Source organism: Centruroides vittatus, unplaced genomic scaffold (genome assembly GCF_030686945.1).
Source record: "Centruroides vittatus isolate TY-2023 unplaced genomic scaffold, ASM3068694v2 scaffold_2342, whole genome shotgun sequence".
Taxonomy (NCBI): Eukaryota; Metazoa; Arthropoda; class Arachnida; order Scorpiones; family Buthidae; genus Centruroides; species Centruroides vittatus.
This window is the reverse complement of record NW_027122688.1, coordinates 470,130-488,369: the sequence shown is the minus strand read 5'-3', so window position 1 is coordinate 488,369 and position 18,240 is coordinate 470,130. Positions and strand designations below refer to the sequence as shown.

Sequence of the window (18,240 nt, the reverse complement as noted above, 5' to 3'; positions counted from 1 at the left end):
CCTAAGAAGTGTTGACTTTTGGTTTTGAATTCAGTTGTTGATGTCGAAATTTGTACAAAGAACGGGAAGAAAATAATAGACTAATGGAATTTTAAATTTATGTTTTGTTTATAGATTTGGATTTTCACAATATTAAATTTTTATTGTGTGAATTTTTTCTGTGAAAGAAATATTGAATTTTAAGGAAAAAATAAAAGAAATTTATAAAACGAAACTGAAAATAGTTATATGCAATCCAATTACATTTCATTACATTATATTAAAAGAGCAGAGAAATTGCTGTATGTGCACAGACTTTACCTCAAAAAATTAGAAGTGATGAAATTTAAATTATCAGAGTAAGTGATAGTAAGTAGGGAGGAAAAGGAAATAGCGAAATTCTGAAGGAAAGTGTGAGATCACTGGGCATCTGCATCACAATTGTTGAACAAATAAAAATACAATTACAAGACAAAATATGTACTGTACAGTGATACAGTATAAAAACAAACATGACATATTTGCAGGTGTAAAAGAGGGTGTACTGCAAAGGGGGGTTTCAGAGACAATGTTTTAACAGTACAAACTACTTGATTTATAACTGCTTTATCTATATATATAATCAAGACGAGTTCATGATAATAATAATAATAAAAATAATAATAATCAGTGCAGAGCCCAAACGGTTGGAAATTGAAAGTTAAAAGTTGGTACACAGTTGCATCAGGAGAAAGCACACTAAAATAGGATTTTTCGAAATTCACTTCCACGGGGAAGAGGGACAGGATTAAGGCTTAACACTACATACATACATACAACGCACAAACACACACACAGACACTTTTTTACATGAAACATTTTATTAAAATTTGGTACACTGTTAGGGTACGTCATGAGAATGCACACTAAGAAGGGATTTTTCAAAATTCCTCCCACAAGGAGACAGACAGGATTAAGGCTTAATACTTCCATCAAAAATGGAAGTGTCAACAATGGAAGTGTTAACAATGGAAATGTTAACAGTGAAAGTGTTAAAGATGGAAGTGTTGAGTAACAATGGAAGTGGTAACTAGTTGAAACTAGTTTTCACTGGATGTCATTGTTATAACTAGGATTTACTGCTAGTAAAATATGAATTTGTGTTAAAATTAGTTTTAACTACACAAAACGAATTTTAACAAAATGGCTTAGTAAAAACTGTTTTTGACCAAGGTCATTCAGCTAACACGTTCCTATAGTGCAGTGTTTCTCAAACTTTTTCGTCTGGTGGCACACTGAAATTATTAAACAAAATTCACGGCACCCCTATTATTATTATTTTTATTATTTTATTTGTTTATTTGCTTCTTTACAGTTAGTAGATATGAAAGATAAAAAGTCTGAAAAAAATAAAAGTTTTTCAAAGTAAGTTAGTTTATTTCCAAACAACACAAAAACGTTAAAAACAAACGTTATTATTATAAAGGTATCTGGTGATAAAATGAGCTCTCAATTTTTGATCATTTAGTAGTGCTAATTGATTCCTTAGCTTTGCTACCAGTAACCACTTCTTGATCATTAGAATCTTCACGTTTTCTTTTTTTAATGTAAAAATTATTCGTGATATTGAACGACATAGTTATCTTCAATATTTTATTATAAAATTTAATTACAATTTAATAATTTATTTTTTCTTGTTGTAAAGAAGGAAAATATTTTTATGTGATGCTTTTTCGTTATTGTCTGAACCTATAACAATAATAAAAACAACTACTTACTGCATACGACCCATTTATATTGCACTTCTACTCGCTGCAGGAACAGAACAGAAAACTAGTAACTAGCTCGTTTTGTTTTTCTAGTATTTACGTATCGCCAATTACCGAGTCACTGAGACAAGTGGCGATATAACATGATTAGTAGAAAAAACCAATATTTATTTTTTATAATTGTTTTAGATGTTTATTTAATTTAATACTTTAATTCCATTATATTAAGTAATTTTAATTTAATTATTTAAAATTTTACGGCACCCTTGGTGTACTTGCGGTAACCTCTTTGAGAACCACTGCTATAGTGTATGATGAATTTCGTATCGCTTTAACTTTTTTCCCCTGACATTTTGTTTACGTTTATTTTGCGATCCCTCTTAAAGCAATATAGATCAGTCAGGCAATATTATTTTAAAAGTTTACCAAAAATTTATAAGAAAAAAAATAATGTTTATCAGAACTGACACATAAACTTGATAATTTCTAACATTTTGTGAAAATTACCATTGTCTAGTTACGTAATTGTTTGCTGGCACTGAGCCAGAAAGACGTAGAATATTGTTTTGTACAATTCGGTATAACGCTTTTTGTGTTGTTTATTCGTTGTGAAATTATCGAACATTATATAAAACATTTGCTCGAAATCAAAATTTTATACCGCTATCAACTAATATAATAATTTATTATACTTTATTCACTTAATATCGAACGAGATTATAACTGTTGTTAATAAATTTTACAAAAATCGATATTTACCGAAGTATCGATGAATCGGTACCCTCGAAGTTTTGCTTAAAAAGCCAGGGTACCGATCGATCGGTGCCTTCAGAAACAAAGAGTTAATTAATTTTGTGATCAAAGCTTCCAAATATTGTTAAAATAAAATTAATTTAATTCAAATATGTAATTAGAAAATTAATTCTGTGATCAAAACTTTAAAATATTGTTAAAAGAAAATTAATTTAATTCATATTTTTAAAAACATTCAATAAATAATTTAAATTTGTGATCAGTATGTGTCATGAAATTCATTTTGTGATCAGTATGGCCCAAACCACTACTACTGGTAGACATGTCTAAATTACATGCATATAAACAGTAAAACCTAAATGTTTCGAAACTACAAGATAAATATATGCACTAATAAATTAGTAGTCCAATAACACACTTTCACTTATATCTAAGTATTATATCCAAAGATCAGTTCTAACTAATTGTCGAAAATAAATTATTTTCCAACTTTTCTTTTTAAATTCACAGTAAAATTTCCAGTTTTATCTGTTAAAAACAACGCAAAATGTATGGATCAATGTAAGAAATATTCATCGCAGTGAACTTCGAAAGATAATCAGAATATACAAACACCAAACCTCACTCTACGAAATCTGGCGCGAAATGATCATATACAATAGACAAAATAAAAATGCTCCTGTCCAGTGACGTCATGTGACTAAAAGTTTGTGAATAAACGCTGAAAGTTTTAAAGAATTCTTCCACGAAACCCGATAAATTTAATTAATACATAAGAACTAAGTCTGTTTAATAAAGCTTAATAATTTACCATTATAACTATGCAAATTAGATATAAAAAATGTGGGATGACTGTTACGTCATTGAAACTTTTCTGCAAAACCCTAAAAATTTTATATTATTATTTTACTAATCTACTCAAATTTAAATAATATAAAATTTCTAGATCTGTTTAATAAAGTTTAGTAATGTACTATCACTAATATGTAAATTAGATATGACAAACATCACTATGGGAAAACTTCTGCCAAGTTGATAAATATAGCTTTCAATCATGTGATAATTCTATCATCAAAAAATATATTTAAAATTTAATGTTTGTGTACAAATTAGGGGTGTACTATAGATTACTCCGTATGAAATTTTAGGACTTTGATTATATATTTGAACTCAGGAGACCGAGTCGAGTTCAACGGTACCCTATTTTTGGACTGGAGACGAAAAATAAAAAAGTTATCACACTTTTTAAGTTACCATACTTTTTTAATGCTCTCATGCAGACGGCACCGTAGTTGCTAGTATTGCAATCTTGCGGTAAAGTCTGCAAACCATGACGTCGGACTACGGTCATCTTCCGGAGGGTAAACACGCGATACGAGAGCAGAGAGAGCGACGCGACTTTCGATCATCGCGCGATCGCAAACATGACAACCATTCCCACTGTTCGTGCTCTCGACTGATCTCTTGTACGGGAGCCACTGCACGCCGCCATGTGCTAAACTAGTGATCGATTTACGGTAGTTCTTGAACAAATTTAAAAAAGGGGAAAACGTCTACTAAAGGCAATTTTAACAGCAAGCACGCGACTCCCAATCGCGATAGCGAGGCCGACTTAACGGAGATCGATGCGACTCCCTATCATCGCGCGATCGCCGGAAAAAAGTATGGTAACTTTTTTATTTTTTGTTTCCGGTCCAAAAATAGGGTACCGTTGAACTCGATTCGGTCCGCTGAGTTCAAATATACAGTAGAGCGTCGATAAGTGGAACGTCGGTAAGTGGAATGGCCGAAAAGTGGAACGATTTTCAGTCGGACTGTGTCGTGCTGAATCGAATGTTTTTAATACTAAATTTACTTCTAAAGTATAATTTTCATGTTTTTTATATTCTTTAATATACAGTCAAACCTGTTTTTATGCGGGGGATAGGGACCGCATTAAAAAAAAACGCATTAAAAAAAATCTCACGAAACTTCACGAATGGCTGTAAATAATAGTTTTCGCAACAAAATTTAAAAAATAATTTTTTTATGCGGTCAACAGGGACCGCATAAAAAAAGTCTCACATAGAAAATAACTCAAAACCATACGAAATGGAATTTATTGACAACAGATGTCAGCACTTGACTGCATCGTCTGGTCTATCGTCTGTTTTACATATTTTTTGTCCAAGTGGTGTTTTGTTGACTTAAAAAGTAAATTATTTCATTTTTCGCATATTCGTGCAATAATATTACTATAATAAGTGCATTTATGCTATAATAAGTTTATTTAGCTATAATAAGTCAACGTGAGACATGACGAATCGCACGAGATTAGTCGCCAACTATACCGCACAAATTAAAAATTCGCATTAAAAAAATCGCACAAATAAAAATCGCACATAAAAAGAGCGCATAAAAACAGGTTTGACTGTATTTATTTTGTTTGTACAAAATGAAGAAATAATTTTTAACGATACGATAGCCTCGATGATTATTATAAAAATTTTCGTTAGGCTTAAAATCGACGAAAATTCAACACGAAGCGACACGCAACGGAGAAAAATTCAACAGGAAGCGATATGCAACGGAGAAAAATTTAAACATCGGACAGGTTAATGTATTTTTTCGTACAAAGTCGGAAATTGGAACAAATCACTAACTAAAAGGACCCCAGTTTCCAATTGGTTCCACTTATCGACGCTCTACTGTATAATCAAATTCCTGAAATTGCATAAGGAGTAATCTATAGTACACTTCAAATTAGTGAATTATAAGAAAACTCCATCAAAGAAAACAGAATTATTTTCATCTTATAATGACTGTACAATAGATGATCATTTCTTTAAAAGAAGTTGATATACACAAATAAATAATAATTATTTGATAATGCTTTTATCTATTTTAAGTTGATATTGTAAAAATTAAGTTATTTAATTTGTGTGGGTTTTATTATTTAGCGTTTCCAAGTATTTTACTGTTAAATTCAATTTAGTAAACAGAAACAAAGATAAGCTATTAAATATAAACAGCACAATACAATAATTTATACGTAAATTGAGTGTAAATACAGAAAAAAAACGAATTATATCAAAGATGGGACTAACAAACTTACATCCCCAGAACAGAGCTTATAATTTGTTGTCATTTTCAGCCTGTTCCTACATCGACTGTTTTATGTTGCTAAAAAGTTAATGTTTTAAGATAAAAGTACATCTTAGTGAAGAAAGATAAAACTATCGAAATATAACATTCACACACACAAAAATATTTATCTATATCAATATTAAAAATTTGAAATGAATTATAGAATGTCCTCGATAGCATATCGTATGATTGTCTGTTTCTTGTCTTATTTTGGTTTTCTACTTCAAAATATGATATCTTTTATAACTATTAGCAATGTAAACATTTTGTTTCTGTATATATTACTTTCAATTACAGCTGCAAATTTTAACAGATGAAGCATGTGACAAAGTATTATTATATCCATTATTACTTTATTTTGAATACACCTGAGACCCATGACAATATATATTAACCTACTCTAAGTATTATTATTTTATTTCAATGTCATTTTAAACATTATTATTACATTAAATTTTGAAATGTAATGTTCCAAGTGTAAGAGTAAGAGTGAGGGGAAGAACAATGCATGGGGAAAAATGTGTTTATATCTAAATTACAATAAAATTTACTTATATTTACGTGAAATCAGTGGCGTAGCGTGGGTGTCAGCTACCCGGGGCAGAGGAAAATTTGCCGCCCCATTATTTAGGTATTTTTACAAGATATTATTATTTATTGTGAAATTTTGCTGCCCCTATAAGTGCTGCTCGGGGCAGGCCGCCCCTGCCGCCCCCACTACGCTACGCCACTGCGTGAAATAGCAACACGTTTTTTCTGGAGAAAAATGTTTGTTGATAAAATTAATTATCGACATCAATAAAACAATTTCAACTTAAAATAGATAAAAGCATTATTAAATAATTATTGTTTATTCGTGTATATCAACTTCTTTGAAAGAAATAATCATTTATTGTACAGGTTTTATAAGTTGAAAATTATTCTGTTTTCTTTGATGAAATTTCTTACAATTCACTAATTTGTACAGAAACATTAAATTTTAAACGATGACATTTGTTAGAATTTATTAATTTGTACGCAAACATTAAATTTTAAACATAGTTCCTGGTGATAGGACGATCACATGATTGAAAGCTATTTTTATCAACTTGACAGAAATTTTTTGATTGTGATCTTTGTCATATCTAATTTGCATATTAGTGATAGTACATTACTAGTCTTTATTAAACAGATCTAGACATTTTATATTATTTCAATTCGACTTTATTAGTAAAATAATTATATAAAATTTATAGTGTTTTTCAAAAAAGTTTCAATGTCACATGACGTAACAGTCATCTGATGTTTTGCAGAAGATTTTGTACAACGATCTTTTTTATATCTAATTTGCATAATTATAATGGTAAATTATTCATCTTTATTAAACAGATTTAGTTTCTGTGTAATAACAAAATTTATCAGGTTTTTTGTGAAAGAATTTTTTAAAACTTTTAGCGTTTATACACAAACTTTTAGTCACATGATGTCACTGAGCAGGAGCATTTTCATTTTGTCTATTGTATGTGATCAGTTTGTGCCAGATATCGTAGAGTGCGGTTTGGTGTTCGTATATTCTCATTATCTTTCAAGGTTCACTGTGATAAATTTTTTTTCTGTGGATCCATACATTTTGCATTGTTTTTAACAGATAAAACTGAAATGTTTACTGTGCATTTAGAAAGAAAAGTTGGAAAATAATTTATATTCAGGAATTAGCAAGAACTGATCTTTGGATATAAGTGGAAGTATGTATTATTGCACTACTAAGTTATTTGTGCATATAATTATCTAGTTCTAGTTTCAAAACATTTATGTTTTTTAGTGTTTATAAGAGTGTCATTTAGACATGTCTACCAATTTAGTTAGAAAACGTAGAACTATGTCAAAGACTGATTGCAAGATTTTAGAAGAACTTATACTTTAACAATTTCTTTCGATTAATGTAATTAGTGTTCATGTGTACCGTTGTACTGTAAATTACTTTGTTTTACTATGTTAGAGAAAGTAGGTCAGATATTCGATTGCCGATGTAGACTCTTTGCTTTTTCATTGTGAAGCAGACTAGCTTGGGGGAAGTGTATTTTAGGGAAGTTTTGCTTTTTTTCTGATGCATGCCAATGATGAATACTATTTTTAAGATAAAATATTGGTCAATGACGATAACATATGTAAAGAATTTGAAGATAAATATAAAAATATTTTTACATTTTTTTTATTGTTTTGTTGTTTCTTGAAGTATAATTTATTTAAATTTATTATATGTAAAATTTAAACAGCAAATTTTAAAATTTGAGATAAAAGATATACTGAAATTTTGTTTTATTTACAATGGTAAATTACGTCACTTCTACAGAAAGTAGAACACAAGATGACCTATACCCACATTTTAGTCTGGAAAGAAAGGCCTCCAGGCATCGTATTTGTAAACATAGCAACCATTATGTCATCTACCGTTGTGGACAAAATTCGTTAACTGTCAATTACATTTTCCTGCATTTTATTCCCATGTTGGAAAAATCGTCATGTCTTAAATGCCTGAAACTTTAAAAAATTATATAAAATTGTAAAGAAATTCAAAACTTTTGAAAAATCGTAACGGATAAAAAATCACAAACGAATTTAATATAAATTTGAAAAAAAATTAGCAAAAAATTACTGCAAAAAAATTCACATATGAAAAATTATGTGACAGTAAAGAAAGATTTTTCTTTACTAGATGTAACAGATTGAAAAATATTTTTTTTAAATGGAAACAAGAAAAACGCGTGGGAAAATTCTTTAAAAATCTTCCACACTTCTTCTCCACAAGTAAGTGGTAGCAAGCACCACGTCTGACTGTTTCTTGGTTAAGAGGTTAAGTAACAATAGAAGTGTTAAGAGAAAGCAAGACACAGATGCAGTTTTTTCGTTTCTGCGAAAAATCGAACATATTTTTAGACCCATCTAAAAATTCTCTAATTACTCTGAAAACAGGAGAGACCCAATTCTTGCATTATGTGAAAAAAGTAAGGTTGACTATAATGTAATATTCTTAATCTTCGCTATTGTTACTTTTGCCCGAGCAATTTGGCGATGGGTCTATCTGCTAGTATTAATATATTTCTTTAATACTTTATGCTATTATACTATATATTTGCGTAAAGTATAATTATCAGGTTTACGAAGGAAGACAAATAATTATGACTATATATGCAATTTGTTATAGATACAGGACAAAGCAATATAGTTTTTTTGTTTGATTTATTTCCAGGATGTAAAATACTAGTGATAAATTTCTGTTAAAACAAAACTTGCTATTATTTATATTTTTCTGTATAAAGTAATTGAATCGTTAATCATTTTTCTACTTCTTAGGTTAAACATAATTCAGAACAGGGGTTGCCAAAGTGGTCGATATCGACCCCCAGCGGTCGATAAAACATTATTTGGGGTTAATGTAAAGCCTGAAACTTACAAATTTTGAACAGAATATTGCTAGTCTTGCTAAGGATCACCAAGCTTATCTGTTTGATTGATTGTCAGTTACTAAAATTATTATTAACATATATACAATAAATGTAAAATTAAAAAATTTATATTAAAATAGTGGGAGGTATTTTTTGCTTATAACAGAAACTTTTGTTAGGGGTCGATATGAGGTTTGGAAAATTTGTAGGGGGTTGATGGTCAAAAAAGTTTGGTGACCTTTATTTAAAACAAAAATCTTTAGGATGTTTCCCGCAATAAATTTCTAAAATATACGTATAAAACATGTAAGGTAGACTAACATGAAAATTTTGATTTAGTATTTGCTGCGTTTGCTAAACATATAAACTATTGTCATATGCCATTTTCTTTGAAGGCTTCCAACTTCTTGTCAGTCGTGCGATATTCCAACAAGGAATATTTTTTGTGCATTTTTTCGTGAAAAAATTACAATCTGCCGCACTGCTAGTAATATTTATTATAATTCTCTCGTTTCTTTAATGTTAAATTTTATATCTTGTTGTAAAAATCTAAATCTTTTCTTTGACAGTACACTCTTCACCATTTTTAATTTTCTTTTTTGTGTTGTCAACCGTTTTTTCAAATGGCATTTCTTCACTTTTCGCAACCGGATAAATACAGAATTCCTATTAAAGATCTTATTTCAAGTAAATCCATCAAATCCTCCTTTTACTCACTGTAATAATTCGGTTAAATATTTTTATTATTTGTTTTTTGTTTAATACACAATAATATCTAAAATTTTTTCACTCTTGAATAGATTCTGGCAATCTATAATACATTTTGAATTTTTAGCATTTCCAATAGCACTGGGTAAGTGCATAATTATCTTATTTTTTTCTTTTTACTTTCAGAAATAATTATATTCATACCATCAGGAGGAATTACTACTCACAAAAAAGATACTTCACCTTGTGAAGGAACACATTATTCTCTGCTTCCAACTTTATTGTAATCATCATCCTCCTACTTCGTATCTGTATATACGTCATGAGTTTCTAGATTGTCTTCCTGTTCCGAAGATGAATGACTTTCGAATACGATATTTCTTTCGATTTCTGTCCAGTCGAGTAAAAATGAACCAGATCGCTCCTACTCTAGTTTGCTGTAACCTTTTCGGAAGTTCTAATAAAATCTTCTCTTCAAATATGATTTTCTTACTGTCAGATGTAAAACTAGTTGTTATGACAAAAGAAAAACCGATATCAAAGCATCTGTTTTAGGGGGAAAAGTAATCAAAGCATATTTACAGTCTGTATAGGAAATAAAAATACAGATACAATTGATAATGACTCAGGATATCTTCTATTTGAAGTTAAGATTGAGGAAATAATTTAAAAAAAAAGAAAGGAATATCTTGTTAAATGGTTAGCATACCTAATACATTGAATAGCGTAATAATAATGGCAAAGTGAAGTAGTAAAATTAATAAAGAGGATAATGGCGTGAAATCTTATCAATTTTGAAACGTCATGATTAGATTTTAGATAAGATAGAAGAATAGTCTGGTGGAAAACACTTTATTGTGCAAATATTCTATCCCATATTTCTTATCTTTTGTGTGATATCCTGTATGTCAGCTTGATATCCAACTTTTCTTTGCACCTTTTGCTTACCAGACGTTACAGGGCATCTTAAATAGTGGCATCCTCTTCTGTGACGAAAAAGAGAATAGGATGGAATGCTTTCGATATTACTGCAACAAGCACTGCTAAATTGAGATAACTACTACTCAATATCGCTTCTATGTGGCTTAAGGCTCATACATGTATCTGCAGCATAGTGTAATATATAACATGTCAAACATAACTTACGAACCGAGCTGGTATTTACACTAAACACTTTCTTCTGACAAATATTAAAGATTACAAATTAGAATATCTTTAATATTTGTCAGAAGAAAGTATTTAATATAAATACTGTTTGGACGTCTTCTATGCTTTGGTGACATATTCTGTTTTTTTTTTTTTTTTTTAATTTAAACATTTGGATCAAGCTTACTATGTTATTTAAACAGAATAAGTTCTCACAAGACATTAACTAATTTTTTAAAATAACAGTAACATAATTTTAATTAACTATCGATAATTTTTATAAACTTAAAACTATCTTCTGAAATGTATATATTTTTTTATAGTTCATAAGGTAATATCAAATTTTATTTATATCATTATACTTTTCATTATTATATAAATTTCACACTGAATAGAAACGCTCATAAACGTATAAAGTTATATGTTTTAAAAATTATAAAAGTTTAATTATTGCATTTATTTCACGTTTATTTATCTTACAAAGTTTCATTTAAAGATTACTTTGGAAACCTGTTAATTACCCAGAGAGAAAAGTGGTAAGAAGAAAGATGAGAAAATTCTCTGATTCGAAATGAAAGTGTTTTAATCGAATCATCATTATCATCATTATCCCTGGGCTCATTTCTCATTGGTGTCTGATGCCTTTTACAATATTTTCTTCCATTTCTCTCTATCCATTGCCGATTTTCGCAATTTCCATACATTCTCTTCACACCACTTCTTTACATCATCAGTGCATTCTTTATAAGGTCTGCCTCTTTTGTTGGATTCATCCATAATACCATAAACTAAAGTCTTAATTTTTCTGTTTTCATTCATTTTTGTGATGTGTCCAATAATTTGTTAGGTTTAAAACCTAATCCATTATTTATTCTTGTTCAGATAATAATTTATCAAGGGAGAAGTCGCAGGAAGAAAAACAAAAGAATTTTTCGATTTTAATGACAGTGTAAAATTTTTATTTCTTTTTTTGAAGTTGAGACCATTTACAAAAATAGAATATTTTCTAGTTTTTTCTGGTTCCTTTTACACAACCACAGAAGTAACAGGTAAATCGGCTTGAAGAAAAATCTTTATTAAGATGACAAATAATAATTGATGAAAATTCACACAAAGTAAAAAATTGACAACTTATTGTGCAAAATAGGGAAGACATGTGATGGAAAGAGGAAAGCTTTTTGAAAGTAAGCTAAAAGAGCACGAAGCAGCTATGAACCTTAAGCATGAAAATTCACCCCTATATTTATACATTGGAAAAAAAACGGGTTTGATAGCAATAAACAGAACATTAAAATATTAGTAAAAATAACGGAAACTCTGAAAATAGTTATAGAACATTTCATAATTATAAAATATAAAAATAATATAAATTTAAATAACGGTATGTTGGTAAATACAAATTTGGATAACAGTACTGTAAATTGGGCTAATTGCAATAATAAAATATAATGAAAAGAAAGGGTGTTTTGTAAATGTCAGTGGCATCTGTTCTCAGTTTAGAGTAAAGTATAGACTGGCGTAATATAAGTTGTTTGTATAATTATTTATGAAAAAAAATGTACAAAATATTTTAGTGGAAATATATATATAATTATTACAAGATTCGCATTATATTTTCAGCTTGCCGAAAGTTGAATAACACATCATGCCAGGAAATTTGCAATGGTGATGTCCCTTTAAAGTGCAATGGAACAATGTGCGTTCGCGATAAAGAGTGTCCTTGCGTAATAAATGGAATAGTATATCCTGTAATTACAGAGTAACATTATTAGTTTAAACGAAATAATATACAAAATTTTAAAAGTGTTTTTCTTTCAGCCAGGAAACCACTATACCAATGACTGTAAAAATGTAACTTGTATCAACAAAAAGCTTTCTATTACTGATATTTCTTGTAAAAATATAATTTGCAAAGAGGTAAGAAAAATTTTCATATTTTTCCAAAAACTTTTCTTTAGATTTAATCAATCAATTAATCAATCAATTAATTAATCAATGTTTTATTGTATGAACTACCAGCTGTTACTCGCTACTTCGCCCACGCGAATTTTGCAAGTATTTATATTCAGTATTTCAACAACCATAGTAATTGTTTATAACACCTACCGCTGAGAATAATGAGAACTGCCGAGAATCAAATGTACTGTTTTCAATTTGATCAATTTTCTGGAGCATTTACAATCGTTCTATAATCGAACCAATATGCAAAAACAAATTCGAATTTGAAACGGTTCAAACATTTGGTTAAAAATTCGAAATGTATAAAAATATTTATAACAATGTCTGAAATGTTATGAATTTAATACACCTAAGTACTCAATGAAGACTAAACGTAGCTGAAAACAAAAAATCTCATCTAAAATAGTACAGTAAAAGCCGTTTGTCAGGTTAAGACTTAATGCTTTCCCTCTCCCCTCCTGCATGGGGGATTTCGAAAAATTCTTCTTATTGTGCGTTTTAATGACGTAGACTAACTGTGTAACAAATTTCACCTCTTTAGGTTCAGCGATTTGCCCTGGGCGATGATGAATCAATCGGTCAATTAGTCAGTCAAAACAAGTACAAGTATTTAGATTAGTTCGTTACAAGGAGGTAACGGAAACAGAAATAATGATAATATTTAACAAGTTAATAATTTCATACAAAATAACACAAAATAGAACATGAAATAATAAACAGATTTTGAAAAGCACGATACATTAATAATATCTACCCAAGACTTATACCTCAGTAAACACTTATCTCACTAACTTTAACACAAAGGAGAAATACTCCCAAGTTTCGTGTACTTGCATAATAAGGTTACTATTTATTTTTTCAGGATCTATTATTAATCTGCTATTATAGCTTAGGATTTAATTTTGACCGCATCTCAAATAAAGAATTAATCGTTTAACATAATAATTTATATCTATAAGCAAATAGTCTTCACACATCAACGTCGTTTTAATGCGACAATATTATCAGAAGTGTTTATTCTTTTCTAAAAGAGGCCAGTCTTCCTGTATACTTTGTTCACAGTAAAGTTTTATAATTAGCAGTTGATAACATCGTTCAAATGAGGATTATAAGATAGTCATAAAAAAAGTAAAAAACCAAGTTGATCCAACAGGTTTTGCAATGCCGACGCCCAATTACATGTACCATCTTTCGTCATTGAAAACAATCTGTGAAGTTTATGATACGCTGGTTTAACATAGCTTTTATCATCTATCTTTAAGGCCTGGGTTAGTCGCCAGAGAATTCGGGCCTCTGAGACCCCACCAGGCACCCACTCGTGGTGCCTGGTGGGGTCTCAGTGGCCCGAATTATTTTCAAAAGTTTATAACTATTTTAATATTTGCGTTAGCGACTTAAAATTATTAGTAGCTTCAGGTCTCTTTATTCTCCTGCCATCCACACAAAATTTGCAGTTCATCGCGCGATATTCTGCGAACAAGATGTGTTTAAATAAGTCCTGGGCCTCACAGACCCCACCAAGCGCGCGGCGTTGCAAAAGTGTAAGTAATATTTTTTCTGTAAAATTCGTATTTTTTGTGTTTGTTTGATGTTTAACACGTTTACGTTGTCAGTAGATAAACGTCTAAGCAGCTACTGAGCGTCTGTAAAGAATGGTCCAGATTTATTTTCACGAAACATGCAAAATTCCTATGGGAAAAATGCCTGTATTCTCAATTTCAAATTTAAGCTGAAGAAGCTTAATTTTATGCTTTAACAAATAATTATATTAAGTGCCATTAAAATGAACCCAAAATACTTAAATTATAATGAAATTACATCATGATTTCTAGAAAAACAAAGTTAATATTTTTGTTACAACATAAAAGTTGATGTTTTTTATTATGTAGTCATGTGAGTAAATATTTCACGTAAATCAATGATTGTTTTATTCTAAATATATCGTAATAAACCTATTATATATATATATATTAAAATAACATTGAAATTATCTTTACAAGCCATATAATGTAGTGTTTTATTCTCGTGTCTGTGGGACCCCAACAGGCGTTCGGCAGAAATTTCTTCACTAGTTACCCCGAGTGTTAAGAACAGAACGGTAAAGATATTTACAACAAACAAGGGTGCACTCAAGAGAACTGCAGGAGTGCGGTTCAGTTTAGAGCGGGCACCATAGAGCAAACAATATATTTGTTGATGAGTATCTTGAAAGCTTCATATGTGTTCATTGTTGTCAAAGATCTCGTGGCAATCGTTGGGCCAGTTGTTATCATATGCCTCCGTGATAAGCTTAGGATGGTGCTTCTCCAGCTCCAACATCGAGCAGTCATAGAGGTACTGCAGTGAACTGTCTTCTGCACCACACGGAGAACAGTCAAGAGTTGTAGAGTTGTGAAACCTCACCAGGTAGGAATGAAAACGTCCATGGTTGGTGAGGAACTGACCTGTGCAATGATTTGAGAAGTACCATTTGCTGCTGATGAAATTGTTGATATTAAAAGTAAGGTGATTTGTAATGGGGTAAAATTGCTGATCCCAGTCCCGTTGCCAGGTAGTGAGGAGATGCTTCCAGAGAAAGTGCTTACAGTGTTGATGGTTATTTTATCATAGGTGGTAGGAAAGTTGCAGTTGATTGCAGCACACTTTGGCAAGGCATCAGCCCGCTCATTACCCTGGTGAGCCCAAGTCTAATATATATATTATGTTGCTGGCAGTGGAAATATGGTATTGTATATCCATAACGATATGATGGCGTGAGCAGCTGTGAAGGAGGGAAATTGAGGAGGCATTGTCAGAAATGATGGCCACAGTGGAGTTTATGCAATCAGATGTTGACCACTTTACAACCATACAGATGGCAAAGAGCTCTGCCTGTTGTAGAGTGCATTCGTCGCCCAGCCTGTAGTGCTCGAGAAACAATTTCTGTGTTTTTACGAAGAACGATGAAGCCACATCCAACGTTGAGGCCTGCCTTGGACACATCGGTGTAAATTTCCAAGTCGGCATGATTAGGTTGTGTGAATTTTATTTTGCTGGGGATGGCTGGATGATTGGAATGGGCGAGAGGGACGTTGCAGTCGAGCTTTTGACTGTCGATGGTAATATTATTGCTGTTGATGTTTCGGCCATGCTTTAGATGCCAGAGACTGGTGGTGGACATAATGAATTTGTTGATTGGGGCTTTTTAGCTATTATCTGGTTTGGCGTGATAGAATATGACTTGGTGATATAAATGAGAGCTCTTCTTTGAACAGCAATTAACTTCCTGTCGAATGTGTACATTGGGCATGGCCCAGCTCCAGCTGCCACAAGCGTATGTGATGATAGGCACGAAAATCTATATATGGCATCCATGATTTCAGAGGCCAGCCCCAACATTTGTTTTTTTATTTTGCTATACCAGCAAAAGCAGTGAAGATCCTCCCAGTTCTGTCAGTAATGTATCCAGTATGTGCATTCCAGAGGAGCCGGTAATCCACAATGATACCTAGATATTTGATTGTTTTTTTTCATGGAGATGGATTGACCGTCCATTTTTATTGTGGGCATTCTAAGGTAAATATTAAATTGCCCTGGCTTGTTAAAATCGATGGCATTGGTTTTCTTGGCATTGAAATTTAGTTTGTTGTTATTACCCCACTTTAAGATGTTTCCAGGACTCTGTTGCCAAGGTCCTCGAGAGCAGCCCATGAGCGGCCCCCAAAAAGTTCCAGGGCGTCGTTAGCATAGGCGGTGATGTGGTGTTGGCCAAAGTCTTGTGACAGGAAGTAGTTGAAAGTAATATTCCAGAGAAACAGGCCGCATACGGATCCCTGAGGACAGCCATGGACAACATTTCTATAGACTGTGTGGTTTCCATACTGCAAAGTTGCTGTTCTGTTATGAAGATAGTCTCTGAAGGTGTAATAGATATTGACAGGAGAATTGAAATTTTTCAAGTTATATAGGATCTTAGGCCACCAGGCAGAATCGAAAGCTTTAGCGATATCTAGGTTTATTGCCAGAACATACTGATACTTCTCGAGTGAGCTGTTGATCTTGTTTACAGCGTTTTCAATTGCATCCTCCAAGGACAGCTGTGACCGAAATCTGTATTGGGAAACATGAAGATAGGAATTAGTTTCCAGATGCCAATTGAGTCTGTTGTTTAACAAGCGTTAAAATACTTTGCCTAACATGGGTAAGAGGGAGATAGGTGTACTCACGTCTGTGTTACCAGGCTTTGAAACGGGAATTATTCTAGCATATTTCCATGTCTCCGGAAAAATACCATTGTAGAGTTCAGTCAGATGGTGTGGAATGATGTGCCTGATGTTCTTTGCCAGATCGGGGTGATGTCGTCATGTCTAGGGGCTATACGATTACAGAGATATTGAAAGCGTTATCGATTTCATGAAATTGGATATGAGGAGAGTTCTGGGTGTGGATCTCGGTGTGGATGTTGTTACATATCACTTCTGGGTTTCTGTGTTATGATCATCTGGAACAGTTAGGCAATAGCTGTCGATTTTTCTGTCAGCCACCTGGAAAAAGCTTTCCCCTGCAGTACGAAAGTAATAAATTTGATGTTTCCTTAGTTCACATGTGCATAGCCTTCTTAGAAAGCCCAATGAGCTTGTTGCAGCCTCGGCACAATATTTACTCCAGAACTCACGTTTTGCCCTTTTTATTTTGTTCTTATAGGTATTCCAGTGCTGGTAATAGCACTACTTGTATAAATTACGAGTGGGTAGCACGTGGCACTTCTGTTACTCTTTCCTAAGGCGAATATTAACCTTTCTGAGGTTCGTCAATTCGGGGGACAATCATGGGACAGATTTGCAGTTATTAACAAGAAACTTTGGAATATACCTACTACATGCGGTGTTGATGGTGTCAATATTCTCATTGATGCGGCATTGAGCTTCATCACTGTTGTCGCAGCTGTAGTCGACAAGATTCATCAAAAGAAACGTTGGCAGATGTTTCCAGTTTACACGGTTGATGTTATTTTTAGATCGGGAATGCGAGATGTTATGAATGTTTCCAATGGTAAAGGAAATGCTGTCTATGCTGTCCTCGAGAATTTTCGAATTGTTGATACGTGGGTAGCAACCCAGATAGTAGGCCGTTGCATCAATTCAACTATAACCTTCTGTAGATGTAAAGGTGGGTGGAGAAGAGGGATTATTAGCAGCAAGCAAGCTGTTGCGAGCAAAGAACTCCTGAAGGGTGCAGCCACAATTGTCTAGCCTTTTGCCCCCCTCCACGTAGAGGAGTGGGCGTTGGTGTCTCCAGCGAGTATGAAATGGGCATCTGAAAAGTGGTTCATAATGTCTTGGATGTTGTTCAGGATCTGCTCAATGCTTATGTCCTTAGGACAGTAATAATTGATCATAATGAATCTTTAGTTGTCG

General features: G+C 32.0%; 1 protein-coding gene across 1 annotated transcript in view; it reads left to right on the top strand.

The window, feature by feature from the left end:
- Positions 1-18,240, top strand: part of LOC136987492 (LDL receptor repeat-containing protein egg-1-like) — a 117,827-nt gene that overhangs the window by 81,202 nt on the left and 18,385 nt on the right. Inside the window, exons 13-14 of the mRNA XM_067285225.1 lie at positions 12,506-12,633; positions 12,704-12,802. Of these exons, the coding sequence (XP_067141326.1) occupies positions 12,506-12,633; positions 12,704-12,802 (227 nt within the window). The remainder of the gene's footprint in view (positions 1-12,505; positions 12,634-12,703; positions 12,803-18,240) is intronic.